This window comes from Malaya genurostris, chromosome 3, assembly GCF_030247185.1.
Source record: "Malaya genurostris strain Urasoe2022 chromosome 3, Malgen_1.1, whole genome shotgun sequence".
Lineage (NCBI taxonomy): Eukaryota > Metazoa > Arthropoda > Insecta > Diptera > Culicidae > Malaya > Malaya genurostris.
The window spans coordinates 37,595,605-37,610,815 of record NC_080572.1 but is presented as its reverse complement, the minus strand read 5'-3'; the positions used below and the strand labels follow the sequence as shown (position 1 = coordinate 37,610,815).

Sequence of the window (15,211 nt, the reverse complement as noted above, 5' to 3'; positions counted from 1 at the left end):
CGGATAGAAATCGAATTGTTAAACTTTGAGCACGTAACTTCATAAATGTTGATAAGCATTAATGGTTGTTTTTTGAGTTTTCTATAATCAAAAATAGAGTGATTTAAGCTTGATTGGTTTTACTATAAAGCTGAGTTCACGTATTTCAGACCGCATTGAAATGGTTTAGTCGTGAGATGTAAGAAGACGTAGATGATGCAAACAGACCTTTTTATAATTTGTATTTGATTCAGATAACCTAAACACGATTATGCACTTAAAAGATATTTCTATTGAATTGTACTGTTACCTAGCCAAAAATTACTTATGTACATTTGATTGTTTTGCCTTCATCTTCAAATCAAAAATGGAATCTTCGATCGACCAACTCTGTTAGCTCTAAACGCATGGAATTTTATGCCATTATTAAAAATGACATTAAGCGTTTTTACGCCATGTGACTTGTACCATAATGCATTTAGTCCTCAGGTTAATCGCTAGCCGTGAAACATATAAAACAATTCTGGTACAACACTTTCACGCACGACACCATGTTTGGTGTTGCTTGAATATAGTATCCCACTTGCACTGTTTCATTATTTGTAAACCATAAATCAGATCCAAATTATCTCGTGCTCCTGTATCTCGAAGGAACAGCAAAAAGTAACAGAGACCTACGGTTATCTTATCATCATCATATTTTCATTAGTTATCTCAGACAGGCGGATGGATGCGTGGAAGAGTGTATGTGCATGTTGGTGTGCTCATCGATTTACTGTCAATCCCTTCTTTTGGGGTGCTGGCTTTCGTCGGCGAGTTTCTTATCACTGACAGTAAAGATTGGGGATATGTTTGCCTAAGTTTTGATGCGATAAGCCCAGGCCCTGGTTTATAAAGCACCCCAAATCCGAGGCAAGCGATCACTAGCTTGACTGGCGCGTACCCAGCAGGATGGTGCTTCTTTGGATTAGCATTAAAATAGGTCTTGTTAGCAATGTGTGCTTTAAAGGGTCGTAAAATTAAAGCAAATATTATGTTTTCTTCTAAATATTTCAGATTACAATTACAAAATGCTTAGAGAGTTTGAACAATCGTTGGACACTAGGCGATTCGAGCTGAACAGCTTTAGACACTACGGCAGATCGAATAGGGTATATGCTGATGTCGGGGAAATTATTGACATAACTGGGGATCAACCATCGAAACCGGAATCAATCGACCATTTTCAATCGAACGATCCCTCCTACCTCATGCAACCCACGTCGAAGATATACTATGACAACTTAGAGAAGGAATATAGCGACGGAGGTTTTTTCGACCGGGATGAGCTAGAGGACGAAGATGAAAAGGATGATCTGGTCATTGACTGTAAAGTCAACGGAGATGTCGGTGAAAACAAGACTGAAAATGGAATCTCTCATGACAGTAAAGGCAAACATTCAACGCTAACGGAATCAGAAATTGTTCTGAACTTTACCCTAGTGGATAAGAAGTTGATCTATAATGAATCGACAATTATACGTAAACTGCCCTATGCTAGTGGAACTGAAGTAGAAAAACCTGGAGTATCAGACGTTATACATGCAAACATACCCATTAAATTAGGAGCATCGAGTATAGCACAAGGAAACATCCAGGTAGAAGTAGTGGCACCGAATAAATCTTCAGCAAGAATACCGGCTGTGATTCAAGACAAACATACACCATCACAAACGAGCAATCAGGAGGACATTAGATTACATCAATCCGATGTGAGTGTTAAAAACTCCGTGCCATATCATCATGTGAATACATCGGGTAATCATACGAAACATCTAAGAACAACAACCGCCAAATATCATTCGCAAACAAATGTACCAACCTTTGTGTCCATCAGTAACAAATCCAGGTTAGTTATTTCGATCGTTTCCGGAATCTATTTTGTTTGTTTAATATGTGTCGAAAAGTTATTCATAATTTATTTTGGCCACACTTACATATCAGTCGCCATATTGAGTGAATGATGTGCGTAAACACTTGAATTTTATTGTTGATTCTCGATGAAAAAATAACTGAGATTAGCACCACCGACTACTCGGTAATCCCCACATTGTTTCAAAAACGGACTGAGTAATGAATTCTTACTCGACTGCTCGATTCTGAGTGCTCGATCAACCCGATTGATATTTGAATGTTCTCACTTTATGAATGTGTAAATCAGGTGACTTGCGCCATATTTTTACATTTCAGCCAGAGGAATGGACGATACTGACAAATGTACGCCTATTTGTTGAAATTTTTTAGAAGAACTGGTCGTTTACTAATTCATTATATTCGAAAAGCTTGAAGATTTCAATTTATTTATACAGTTGAAAAAACTTTTATTCCGAGTTTCATTAAAAATCAGCACGAAAACGTGCAAAATCGGTTAAGAAGAAGAAGAAAACGAATTGACAATTCAGTTCACTAATTTCCGAACCAATCGGTTGGAGGCGAAATTCATTCGGAATCGGTTGTTGCACTGGAATCCGAATAGATTCGGATGTCATACTGAATTCCACATGGAATTCTGAATGGAAATTTTTCACCCACTCGGATTTGATCCGGAATTCATGCCGAACTGGTAATGTGGTTCGTCTCAGCCAAATGTACACAGCTTTCTTTACAAAAATCAGCATTTTTTTTACCAATTTTGACACAACTGAACGCCTCGCAATCAGTTCAGTAATTTATTTATTTAGTTCAGTAAAACTGCAGTTTTTTCGAGCTGGCAAATTTAGTTGTACTGTACAAGGAGACAGTATGCTCTTTTTTCAGCAAAAAATTGAATACCAATATGTTTGTTGTTTGATTCGGAGGACTCTTTTACGAATATTCGCTAAACTTTGTTAAATTACTGATTGTCAGCTCAACTTCTGTCACAATTTTTCGAAATGATAATTTTTTGGTAGATAATAACTCAATGTTCGGTATATGTTCATTAAACAACTCAGTTACAGTAGCTAATCATGCTTAAGGCCAAATTGATGAAATTTATGTGTAAAAATATTACCAAACTGTAAAACCGAAAATAAGTGTCTCGGCTATTCGAAATTAGGAAACTGTCAATTATTGTCGTAATTTCCAGCATCAAAAATTTTTGTTAGTTCGGTAAAAGTTCCCCGGAATAAAACAATCATCAGTTCTCGACTGAGCTTGAAGGGGTTTGGTTTTATTATTGTATTAATGGATACATAATCCAGGATTGTGAAGAGTAGTGCTTTAATAATTTCAATATACTTTTCGCGAATTATTGATATGTTCTTAATCATTTTCACGAAAACAAGACAATGTGGAACTTCGATAAAAACTAACTCACATTCGATATGATTCTTATTACTGCAAATTATTGTGACAAGTTTCGGAAAAAGATGGAGAGATATCAGGATATTATTTATCGAGTCTCTGCAAAAAGTATTTGAATTACAGAATAATCAGTTAACTTACAAACTCAAGAACTGGTTTTAAAAGTGTGCTTTTTGTATAATATGTCTTTTTTCGCTGCTAACTCGATTGATTCGCATATCTTCCTTATTAAAAATATTACGGAAATTTTCTTTAATTTTTAATGTAATCAACAGACCATGTGTAGTCTCTACTGAAAGTTCATTGTAGACCAATAATAGTACCATAATTGGTATAACTAAAAGGTAATCGCAGAAAAACGTTATTTCGAAGAGCTCAACTGCGTACCTAAATATAAAGAAATTTAACTTAAGAGTCCACGGCTTTCGTAGCTAGGCAGCTCGTCATGGTTATTCCAAGGCAACTGTCGAAGATCAAATCAAACGAATCTGCACTGTACTGATTCTATTCAGTGGACATCATAGAGCAGTACTCGAGCGTTTTACGTATTAGTAAGCAATATAAAGACTTTCAGCAGTAAATGTTTGCCTTTGCTACAATAAAGTTGGTATGCTGCTTGAAAGACAATTGCTCGTCTAAAACCCTTAACACATGTGTTCTGTTGACTGCTTCACCAAGACAGTTTGTACCTTATAGGAACTATTTTTTGTTTGAACAGGAAAAATTTCAAGTTGGTGTTGGAGGAAGACGGCATTCTCGTTGCTTCGAACTATTTGGAATAGCTTGAGATCATCCGTCACCAGCGTTGTGAAGCAAGAGTCGTAGGCCATTTCGGCACGGAACCACCCGCGATCCCATTTCAACCAGAATATTAGTTGATTTTCTGAATTCGATTGGTTAAAATTTAGTACAACTAATCGAATGTTGCTTTAACTAAACTGTCATTTTTGTTTTTCGATTAGCAGAAACGAAGGTTGAAACAACTAATTTAACTGTTTGAAAAAAAATGCTGTCAATTAGTGAGGACACATACCTTTCAATTTCAACAAATATTTTAGTTGAAATAACTGGTGTTGTTATTGAAACAAAATTCTGTTAGTTGAAAAATAAATCGGTTTTATTTGTTTTAGACATTGCAAATAGTTGAATCAATTATGTTATTGATTTGCGAAAAATTTAGTCAATTTATATGAGCTTGGGTGCATCAACCGCTGGGAATTGGAATTTTGCGACGGCAATTAAACGCGCCATTCAATCGCAGCGCGTTCTGTGTGTTTGAAACCCTTCGCTCCTGTTACTTTCATAAATTAAATTCATGTCAAAAAGCGTTTTATTGCCAATGCATGAACATCATCATCAGTATCAAACAGCTGGAAGTAAAACAGTCTGCTGGAAGTAAATCAATGATCGAATTTGAAGCATAACATTTTTGCGCATACCTGAAAGATTACGAGATGTTCATTCATTACCATTTTCTAATTTGTCACCTAATCTTTTTCATCTTTATCACAACACCGCTGTTAGATAAACACTTGTTATCATGAATTTCTCAAATCGAATGAACACAATTTCACCAAACGCTTTAACCGTCGATGTTGTTTTCATTGACATTTTGAAGCGACGCGATTTCAACTAAAAAAGTTGTTGATTTTGCATTGCAATTATTGTTTTGCTTTCAACTGTCTCCGGCATTTGACAGCATTCAAAACAACATATTTTTCAACTACTTGAATATATGCAAATCAAAAACCATATTGGTTGAATAAAAAATAAATTAGTTTAATCAACTATCGCAAAAATCAAAAACTGCGATATCGCAATTTTATGATCGAAGGGTTCTCCGTGGGCATAAAACCATGTTCAGTTTCTGCAATAAACCACTTGCAATAGTTGAATATAGATTTCAGTACCACAATTTCTAAAAGCATTTGAATAGCACTAAGCGAAGTAATTCCACGGTGGTTGTCGATGTCATTGTTGTCTCCTTTTTTGTGAGCTGGAAACATGTATGAAAACTTCCAAGAATCCGGGAAGATCTCAGATGTGACTGCCTTGATGGACTCCAGAGCCTACGACGAACGGTGTTGAAGTGCAATCTCCGATTTCCACTTACCAATTAGATATGACTGAAACCAGTTGAGTAAAAATCCACTGAATCCAAGTTTGTCGAGTTTGTCAACTGCTATTTGATGATTTATGTTGTCGAAGGCTACGGAGAAATCCGTTTAGACCGCGCAAAAGACGTGCTTGTAGACATCAAATTTTCAAAGATGTGTAGGGTAATAAGTTTCGTTATAGATGATTATTTTGGCATAAACTCATATTGTGTTTCCGAGAAGTTATATTTATTTATATTCTTGAAAACAGAAAAAATATACGATGTTTTGTACATATCCGGAAAAGTTTCTTGATTGAGAGAGGTATTAAACACCATCGACAGTGGAGTAAGAATCATCCATTGTTTCAATTTAGAAGGTAATTTCATTTTAGAAACTGCTTTATTAATGATAGCAGTCGTTTGGAGATCTGATCATTCGATAAGGTTTAATCAGAGAATACGCTGCTGAAATGTGATACAAATAGGTTGCAAATTTAAATCACATTTCAGCAGTGAAATTTAAATCACATTTCTGATGAAACTATATCGAATGATCACATCTTCAAAGCTATCATCAATGGTCCTCTCCGTTCCCCGATTGACGACTGCTACGATTGATAAAGTATGTTCTAAACTTTAATTATCTTCTAAAGACATCCTGATGGGATTACTTCTTTAGTATTGGAAAGTCATAATCCTATAGTCTGCTATTAAATTTCATCCTGATCCGACTTCCGGTTCCGAAGTAACGGGGTGAAACGTATAAAAACATAAAAAAGTGCACTCGATTTTCTCAACGATCGTTCAACCAATTTTCACAAGCTTATGTTCAAATGAAATGTCTTACAATCCTATATAACCCTATCCAATTTTTCCGGATACAACTTCCGGTTCCGAAATTTTAGACTGATAAATATAAAAATATCATTTTCATGTACGTGTTTTGATTCACGACACTGAAAAATCGAGCAAAATACTTTCAACTAGCGGTATAATTCTTCACCTGAGCAGGTTTGGTCAGTTGATGATCAAATACTTTGATTTTGGGTACACTGGATCTTCTGTTTCGGGTTGGTGGTTCAATGCATAAGGCACTGGTCTTACAAACCAGTTGTCGTATGTTCGAGCCCCGACCTGGAAGGATTCGTAGTGTCAGTAGAATCGTAGCACCAGCCATGCAATGGTTCTGTACACTCTGAATCGGCTGCGAAGTCTGTTGAAACAGAAGGTCAAATTCCGCTACATGAATGTAATACCAAGGCTTTGCTTTGGATCTTCGTTCCTGGTTGCGGAAGTACCGAAAAAAGTGATCGTGTACTCCAAACCGGAAATCACTCCAATTTATCAGAAACGGCTGGACCGATTTTCACAAACTTAGATTCAAATAAAAGGTATTTTGTTCACATAAAAAAGTGTAAAATTTTATCAGAATCCGACTTCCTATTTCGTCATTTGGAGCGATAATTCAAAAACGGAAGAATTCTTCTAAATTAGGCTTAAAATTGTTTCAATTTGTTAGTTGCTGGTCAAACGAACCGATTTCATCTATACCGGTTCTTAATTTCTGATTCCAGAAGTCCCGGAAACAGTCACCAAAATCTTAAAAACGAAAACCTACGAAATCCGAATCCGGTTCCGAAACAACAGGGTAGAGATGGTCGGGTCTCGGGTATTTTTACCGAAACCCGACCCGTACCCGTACCCGAAAATTTTTATTTTCAATTGGGTATGGGTCGGGTACGGGTAAAAAAATTTACTGCTCACTCGGGTACGGGTAAAAAAATTTACTGTTAACTCGGGTACGGGTCGGGTACGGGTAATCTTTTTTTCCGATCGATTACCCGACCATTTGTACTTCACATAAATATGTTTACACGTTGACGAGAATTTTTTATTGCAAAACAGTTCTTCCGAAAAATAAACAATTTGATTCAAGAGGTTTTGACATTAGCGCCTAGGACCAGACCTGACAACTGGCATCTTTTTCCAGAAAAAAACATTTCCTTTCTTCATTTAAAAAATACCGATCAATCATAGTTACGTGAAAAGTTATGTGAATATTTTCCAGCCTACTTTTTTGTAACATATTTAATAAGACACTGCCTTAGCTCTAAGATGTTGCGGTGAGACCCTACTTTTCACGTAGGTTTTAATGGACTGTCATTTCAAATCTGTTTAATGCACAATCTAGTAAAAATTATTTGATTCATATTTAAAATGAAGTGTAGTACTCATATCACATTCAGATACCAGAAAACTGTTATTTTAAATATTGGTTTGAGATTTTAAAAATTTTTATATAAATCATTAGGATTCTAACCATAAAAACATGAACATTTATTTCAGAAAACCTGCATAGAAGTTCTTCGTATTCTTCACTTCTGGGTGGTGTCACCTCACTTGAAATGACACCAATTGATGGCACAGCAAGTTGGGCTATATTTCCAGTTAATTTTCGTTTCTTTCCACTGGACTACAAGTGAAATCTCGATGCGTGACAACGTGCAGTGGGTGTGAGTTTGTGAGGCTTACAAAACGGGCATAGTTAATAGATTAATTTAAATCAAAATCATAATTCATTTTGCTTTGTAGTACAAAATTGTAACCAAAAAAAAATTCTCAGGAATGTTCAAACTACCTACACTTGAAGGCCTCACTGTTCACCATTTTCAAAATTGAATTTTTCACACCGGGAATACACGTACATTATTTGGTGTTTGGTCAATTCACGTAAACAAACTGATGATACTCTATTCATTTTAGGGGATGTTCGCATAACATTTGGAACCTATTTACGTGATTTATCAAGTGATTCGAATGTGAATTTCTATTTGTGTGTCAAGATAATGAGCACGCTTACTTGTAGTTCTAAAGAATAGAATCAAAAGTAGTACTGTTTCGTAAAAACCATACATACCCAAAATTGAATACAACGGGTATTACGACATTTTGGGTAAATATGCTTCTTGAAAAATTTGAGTTGATATTACTCCCTTTTGTTGACATTTGTAAATGAGTATAAAGTACCCAAGACATTGGAAATCTATTCCTGCTTCACAGTGTATTTATATGTTTAAATGTAAACAAGCATTTTAATGTATTTTACTTACCAACTAGAGCCTGATACGGCTCGCTATCTAAAAAACTTTATGTTTTCCATCCTGAATTATGGTAAAATTTTTACTACTCATTCGGGTCGGGTACGGGTACAAGTAATTTTTAATTGGGTACGGGTAATTTTTTTTTATTATTGATCGGGTACGGGTAATTTTTTTAATTTTTAATCGGGTACGGGTAAATTTTTGGCTGATCACTCGGGTACGGGTCGGATTCGGGTATAAGAATCTCTATACCCGACCATCTCTACAACAGGGTGAAGTGTGTTTAAAATTTATGCCGTCATGTAGAGCGAAAATGAAGAATTCCAATAAAGTTGGCTCAAAACTTTTCATAAATTGAAAAGGCTATGCTAGTGTATGCTTGTACAAACTTTTTTGTTCTTATTCAGTATCGAGCAAAAAGGCTTTTTGAAGTACCTTTAGTGATATTTATGGAAACATGTTATATGAGAAAGAAATCATTACACCACTAGCAGGATTAAAATAAATTTTTACACAAAGAATTGGCTGAAAAGTCAATTGAAATAGAAGGTCAATTTCCATATGAGCTATGTAATACCAAGGTTTGGCGACTAAGAATTTCGTTTTCAGAACGCTTCTCTTACTCGACACAGTAACGTGTCTGTTATACGGCTTATGAGGAACATGAGCTGTAGTTCGATAAGCCTCGATTTCTCTAGAGCTCTTACAGAGAAGATATTTTAGAGATATTTTTTTGATTTGTTACCATCGCCTCAAAAACTGGCTCAAAAATCTCTCGTTCATCGCAAAATGCTTTCGGTGTTTTCTATTCAAATTATCCGTTGATCGTTCGCCAAACTTCACCACGAAAATTCCATTTTTAATTACGTTTCATACTAGACCAGCAAGGGCTTGTGGTAATTGCTATTGTATCTTGAACATAATACATACGTTCCAGTTCGCTTTCACATCTCATCCAAGTCAATCGATAAAACAAAACCGCTTTCATTCGGGAAGGCAGAAACAATGTACGACCGATTTGGAAATGAGTGAACCAGGCGAACAAAAGCTACCGCCGCTACTACAAAAAAACACAATTATTATTGACTTCTGGCAGTGCAAATTTCGACCTTCGGTTTGCTTAAGAAGCAAATGCATCTTCATCTTAAACAAGTGCATTTGCTTCAAAGCAATAAGACAAATAATGTTGTTTCCAGTTATATATAGAGTTGGAAGCAATTCAATTCGCTGAAAACAAACAACAATGTGCACTAAGTGGAGCATAAAAACATCACGGAGAGGTTATTTCCATCGAAAAAAAAGGGTGGAAGAACTTTTTTTGCATTGGGTACGCATGTGCTTCAAGAAGGCTATATCTTCTTATGTGATTTTTGGCCAGGATACGAGGATTTCGTGTAAATCACTAATTACCTATGACAAACAGATGGTTGCATGCCAATACTGCCAAGAAGCTGTTCACTACAGTACGTCAAAACGATAAACTGGACAAAACCAGACCCTGTCAGCTTGGAGCGATCTCAATCTTCAGTTCAGCAACGCCATCGCACGGCGTCTCATTCAACATGTCATGTCAATTGTATGGGTGCACAGCCCTGCTATTTTGGCGCGCACGAATTTGACATTTCTCTCCCCTACTTCTATGTATGAGTTTCGATGCGGACTCACCTGAGGGCGACATGCTCGCAAAAAAGGATGTTGCCAATGATTTGTTCGGGAAATGTGAGAGCTGGATATCTTGTTAATATGATGTCTTTGACAAAACCCAACTACACCAAAGGATAAAGGTGCATCCATCACACCAACCAACCTACACCTGTAACAACCATCAACAACAATGAAACATCCTCAATGAAACCAGTTGTATTCTATGTAGGAAAGGTACGCCAGTTACAGCTAACAACGCGCCCAACGCCCAAATATAAGCAATAATGATTATTTCACCAATAACAATTATACTGAACCAATGGACGGTAGCGTGAATAGCGAACCACTGTTCCCCCTGCATTTGCTGGATAATCATGAAAACACCTCTACTCCAAGGAAGAAGATGACGAAATCCAGCATCGAAGAAAAATTTTTTTCATTGATTTTATCCGGCGTAAAATCCGGCGAATGACTTTAAAAATGTTAAAACCGCAAATATATTATTATTAATAATAATAATAATAATAATAATAATAATAATGATAATAATAATAATAATAATAATAATAATAATAATAATAATAATAATAATAATAATAATAATAATAATAATAATAATAATAATAATAATAATAATAATAATAATAATAATAATAATAATAATAATAATAATATGAAAAATAACAACAATAATGATAGTTTTCTTTATTCTTTTTCCAGATCATCAGCACTTCAAGCTTCTCAGCTCATACCGCAAATGGCTCATTTGAAGGCTGCCATCGGACCAAACAGGATTCTGAGACCTAACATAGGCACAAACACGAGGCTAATAGCGTCGCCCCAGAAACAACAATCCATAGTGATACCTCAAAGACAATCGTTTACACCTGTCGGACGTTACGCAAAGTTTTCCAACGGTTGGAGGAAACCAAACTCGACTTATCAATCCCGAAGCGTATCGGAAGGTAAAGCACATGTTGGAACATCAAGTTGTCTCCCGCCACAGTTCGGGTTCGGTTCGTCCATGTTGAGCAATCTGTACGATGCCACACAACCTTTGGACTTATCGAAAAACTCCCCACTGAGTCAGTTAGAAGCAATGTTGAAACGATCACCGCAGGATCAACATCGCTATGGTCACTTCATCCTTCGCTCAATGCCTATTCCAGATCCGCCAAAACCACCATCTTCTGCCCTTCGACCCAAATTAGTTTCAATTAGACATCATCCGACTATCTCTAGGGTTCACCAACCTAACAAGCTACATAATATCTTAATTTCTAAACCCCACCCTCCAACGAAGCGACCACATGATGTTGATGGCACATCTTTTCAAGTGCACGTTCGACAAGAGATCGACGAATTCTTCAAACGCCGTCAAAATGAAATATGCAGCGCCTTGAAACTTTTCAACACCGAGACTATTGACGTATCAGAATTGTTTCGACGATTGGACCATAATCAAATTCGCATTAGTCGAGACTACCTGGGGATTGCTTGGACCATGATACATCGGTATGGATATCGTTTTCGACCGGAGGTACCTCCCGTTAAGCTGAACTACCGGTGGTCAGAACGTCCGCAGGAGATCACAGAATATTTCACCAAAGTGCGAGCTACCCTACAACCTCATGCATCACAGGAAACATTGAACATTTATCGCATGGTGATTGGAGGTCTTCTGGAGCAATTTCGTGATTCGATAGAACATTTTCTCGCCAGGAATCTACAATGGTAGTGCGAAAACATTAGGGAAAAATAGTCCACTGAATCGGACTGTATTCGACAAGAAACCAAACGGTGCTCGAGTTCAAGATTTATGTGGCTTAATATAATACGCTTTGTTCAGCATTTTGTGTTCTAAGCTATACAATAATCTATTTCGTGATTTTTTCTTATCTAATAGCTTTTACCAGTGCAACACTAGATGTGATATAGTGCGTAAGTGTAGGTTTCTTCTACATCCGAATATAAATAGTAGTTAAGCAATCATGTCTGGCCTAAGGTAGATGGTACTTTTCGAATACTTTTCAAAATTTTGTACAATAAATATTTTAGGCAACTTTTGCTGACTGGCAGAAAATATTCTTTTGATGACTAAAATCCAAATGTTATTATGTTCTAAATGGCATATTCGATTTCTCATATACGGAATGTTTGATTTCTCATATACGGAATGATTTGAGTGGTATCGTTTGACATTATTTTATGAAATCAAACAATCATTCGCGATTGTAGTTGGCGTTCAACAAATGCTTGGGCCCTCCAAAAAAACGGCAGTATAACTAATGTTCAAAATAAAAGAATTTCGGAAGACCTCCCCTTCCGTCAAAACAATGAATGTTAACGACATTTACGAAACAACAACGGTATCGGAGTCGGTATGCAGCGAGGTAAAATCCAAAGCACCGTTAAAAGTTGTCCTAAAAGATTCATCAAATGATCAAAGTACCCATGAAACCAACAATGATTTAAAGGAATTGCTTAGTTTTGCCTCTCCTAAGTAATACTTTTGAAAAAAAAATCTTCCAGGAACTTAGTCAATAAACTTTAATCGAAGTGGAGTAATCAATTTGAAAATATTAATTACGTTTTACGTTGATCCGGGTTGGCGGTTCAATGCATACGGCGCTGGTCTTACAAGCCAGTTGTCGAGCCCCAACCTGGAAGGATTCATAGTGTCAGTAGGATCGTAGTACTACTTCTTTACGCTAAGAATCGGCTGCGAAGTCTGTTGAATCAGAATAGTCAAATTCCACAAAAGGTTTTATTACGTTTTATGTTCTACCTACAATTGGCAGTTTAGCGAACTTAACACAACGTCTTTGCCAAGGGAAATCATGAATTGTATTGTGCTTGCAGAAAAAAGTGACTTATACCATTTGACTCAGTTCGTCGAGTACGCTAAATGTCTGTATGTGTGTATGTATGTATGTAACATTTTTTGCACTCAATTTTCTCGGAGATGGATGAACCGATTTTCATTAATTTAGATTTAAATGAAAGCTCTTGTAACCCCACATAAAATTCCTGAATCTCATTCGAATCCGACTTCCAATTCTTAGATTCAAATGAAAGGTACAATTGTCCTATACAAAGTTCCTGAAATTTATTTTGATCCGTCTTCCGGTTCCGGAGTTACAGGATAAATAGTGAAAAAATCTTATTCAAACTTACTTCCTCACTTTCCTCAGAGATGGCGCGACCGATTTCAACAAACTTAGATTCAAATTAAAGGTATCATAGTCTCATTCAGAACTGATAAATTTCATCCGTATCCGACTTCCGGTTCCGAAATTATATGGTGAAGTGTGTTATAAATTGGATACCGTCACTTAAAGCGGCGAAACAAAACACGTAAAAAAAATCCTAACTTGCCTAGAAACTATTCCAATCGGTAGCCATTGTCAATAGACAACCAAACAACCCGATTTCGGCTATGCTTGTTCTCGGTTTCTGATTCCGGAAGCACTAGATATAAAAAGTAAAATAATTTCTAAACTTGCCTCAAAACTATTCCAATCGGTAGTCATTGTCAGTAAATGGCCAAACATTAATTTGGCATTTTTGTTTGCTCTTGGGTTTTTGATGAATGACCGAAGATTGTAGCCATAGATTTAAAAATGGATTCCACTTTTCTCGAAATAAAACTTCGATTATACCGGTTCCCATTTTCGGAAGTACCTCTTTTCGTTCCTCAGAGATGGCCTAACCGACCTGAGTACTGTATCACTCTGTAGGCTATACTAATTTATGGACAAACCTTGTTGTTTTTTAGACTCAAAGAAAATTATTTCCAAGAATACCACACATTTATATATGAGAATATGTGAGATATGAGAAAGACATCATTACACCACTGGGTGGATTAAAACAGGTTTTTCGGTAAAGAACTCGAAAATATTCGACACGTATTTTTTTATTTCAATATGGTACGCGGAATTTTCGAGATATAATTTTTTGAAATTTCGCGTTTTCAAAAAAGAGCCTTTTTTCAACAGCCTATATGTAAAATCTAATAATGATACAAAAATTCGTCCAAGACATGAAATGTGTGTCTTTTCCTTAGCTTTCAAATGAGCGATTCCATAAAACAATCTTTAAAGTTAATATAATGAAAAAAGTTAAAAATTAATAAACAAATAAAATGGGCCTATTTTTTTTTCTTTTTTTTTTTTGCTGAAAAAAGAAGCCTTAGGGATTTAACTCAATCTTGGCAAAGTTTCAGAATGGAAAGATCAATACATTCGGAGCAGTGATCTTTTTAATTACGACGTACCGCAGCGCAATTCGCTCGGATACGGGCTTAACAGGCTATCCGCATTATGCCGACCCGACCGAACCGAGCTCTCCGGCGTTGACTTTTTTCTGCTGGAGAACTCGGATCGGTCGGATCGGCCTAATGCGCCTTCAACTTGTCTACACATGTCGCGCCACAGATCGAATCCTAATTTTGTCAGTTTATTGTTAGCAACTTTTCAGTTAAGATCGCGGTGTAAAAATGAATTCAAAATTCAAAAATCGTTGCTGCAATATATTTAATTTTGAGACTCAAGTTAGCAAAAATCAAAAACATTCGTTGCGTCGGGTTTCTTCTCCTCTTCTTGAGAAATTCGATTTTTTGCTGGCAAATTATGTTTTGTGTGCACCTTGTAGGCAGAAAGTGAATAAAATTGGAACAAAGGATTTACGTGAGTATTAAAATAATGATGACATAGAATTTTGGAAAACTTGCGAAAATGATGCAATTTTCACTATTCAGCCGTGAGGGAAAATTCTGCTGATGCAATAATGATCACAGATTCTGATTCCTCTGAGACTGATGACAATGATCACAATGTGTCTATATTCAGCGACTATACAGAAGTAATTCTTACATTTACTTACATTATAACATTGTATTTCTCAAATTTTCAAATCCAAAAATTAAATTTTTATCGAATTTTTATTAGATTTTTAGTATATATAGAATTATTTTTGTCTACAAATTTTAGCTAATACAAAATTCAATCTTCATAAAAGATCATAGATGTTTGTTTTACTTTTTCCAATATATTAAATTCGA

At 36.0% G+C, this 15,211-nt stretch overlaps 1 protein-coding gene across 1 annotated transcript; it reads left to right on the top strand.

Annotated features, from left to right (window-relative positions):
- Positions 1 to 919: 919 nt before the first annotated feature.
- On the top strand, positions 920 to 12,213 carry LOC131436033 (uncharacterized). The gene is made up of 3 exons (XM_058604463.1): positions 920 to 961; positions 1,036 to 1,867; positions 10,867 to 12,213. The coding sequence occupies exons 1-3, from the start codon at positions 931 to 933 to the stop codon at positions 11,882 to 11,884; spliced, it is 1,881 nt and encodes a 626-aa protein (XP_058460446.1). The 5' UTR covers positions 920 to 930; the 3' UTR covers positions 11,885 to 12,213.
- Positions 12,214 to 15,211: the final 2,998 nt, after the last annotated feature.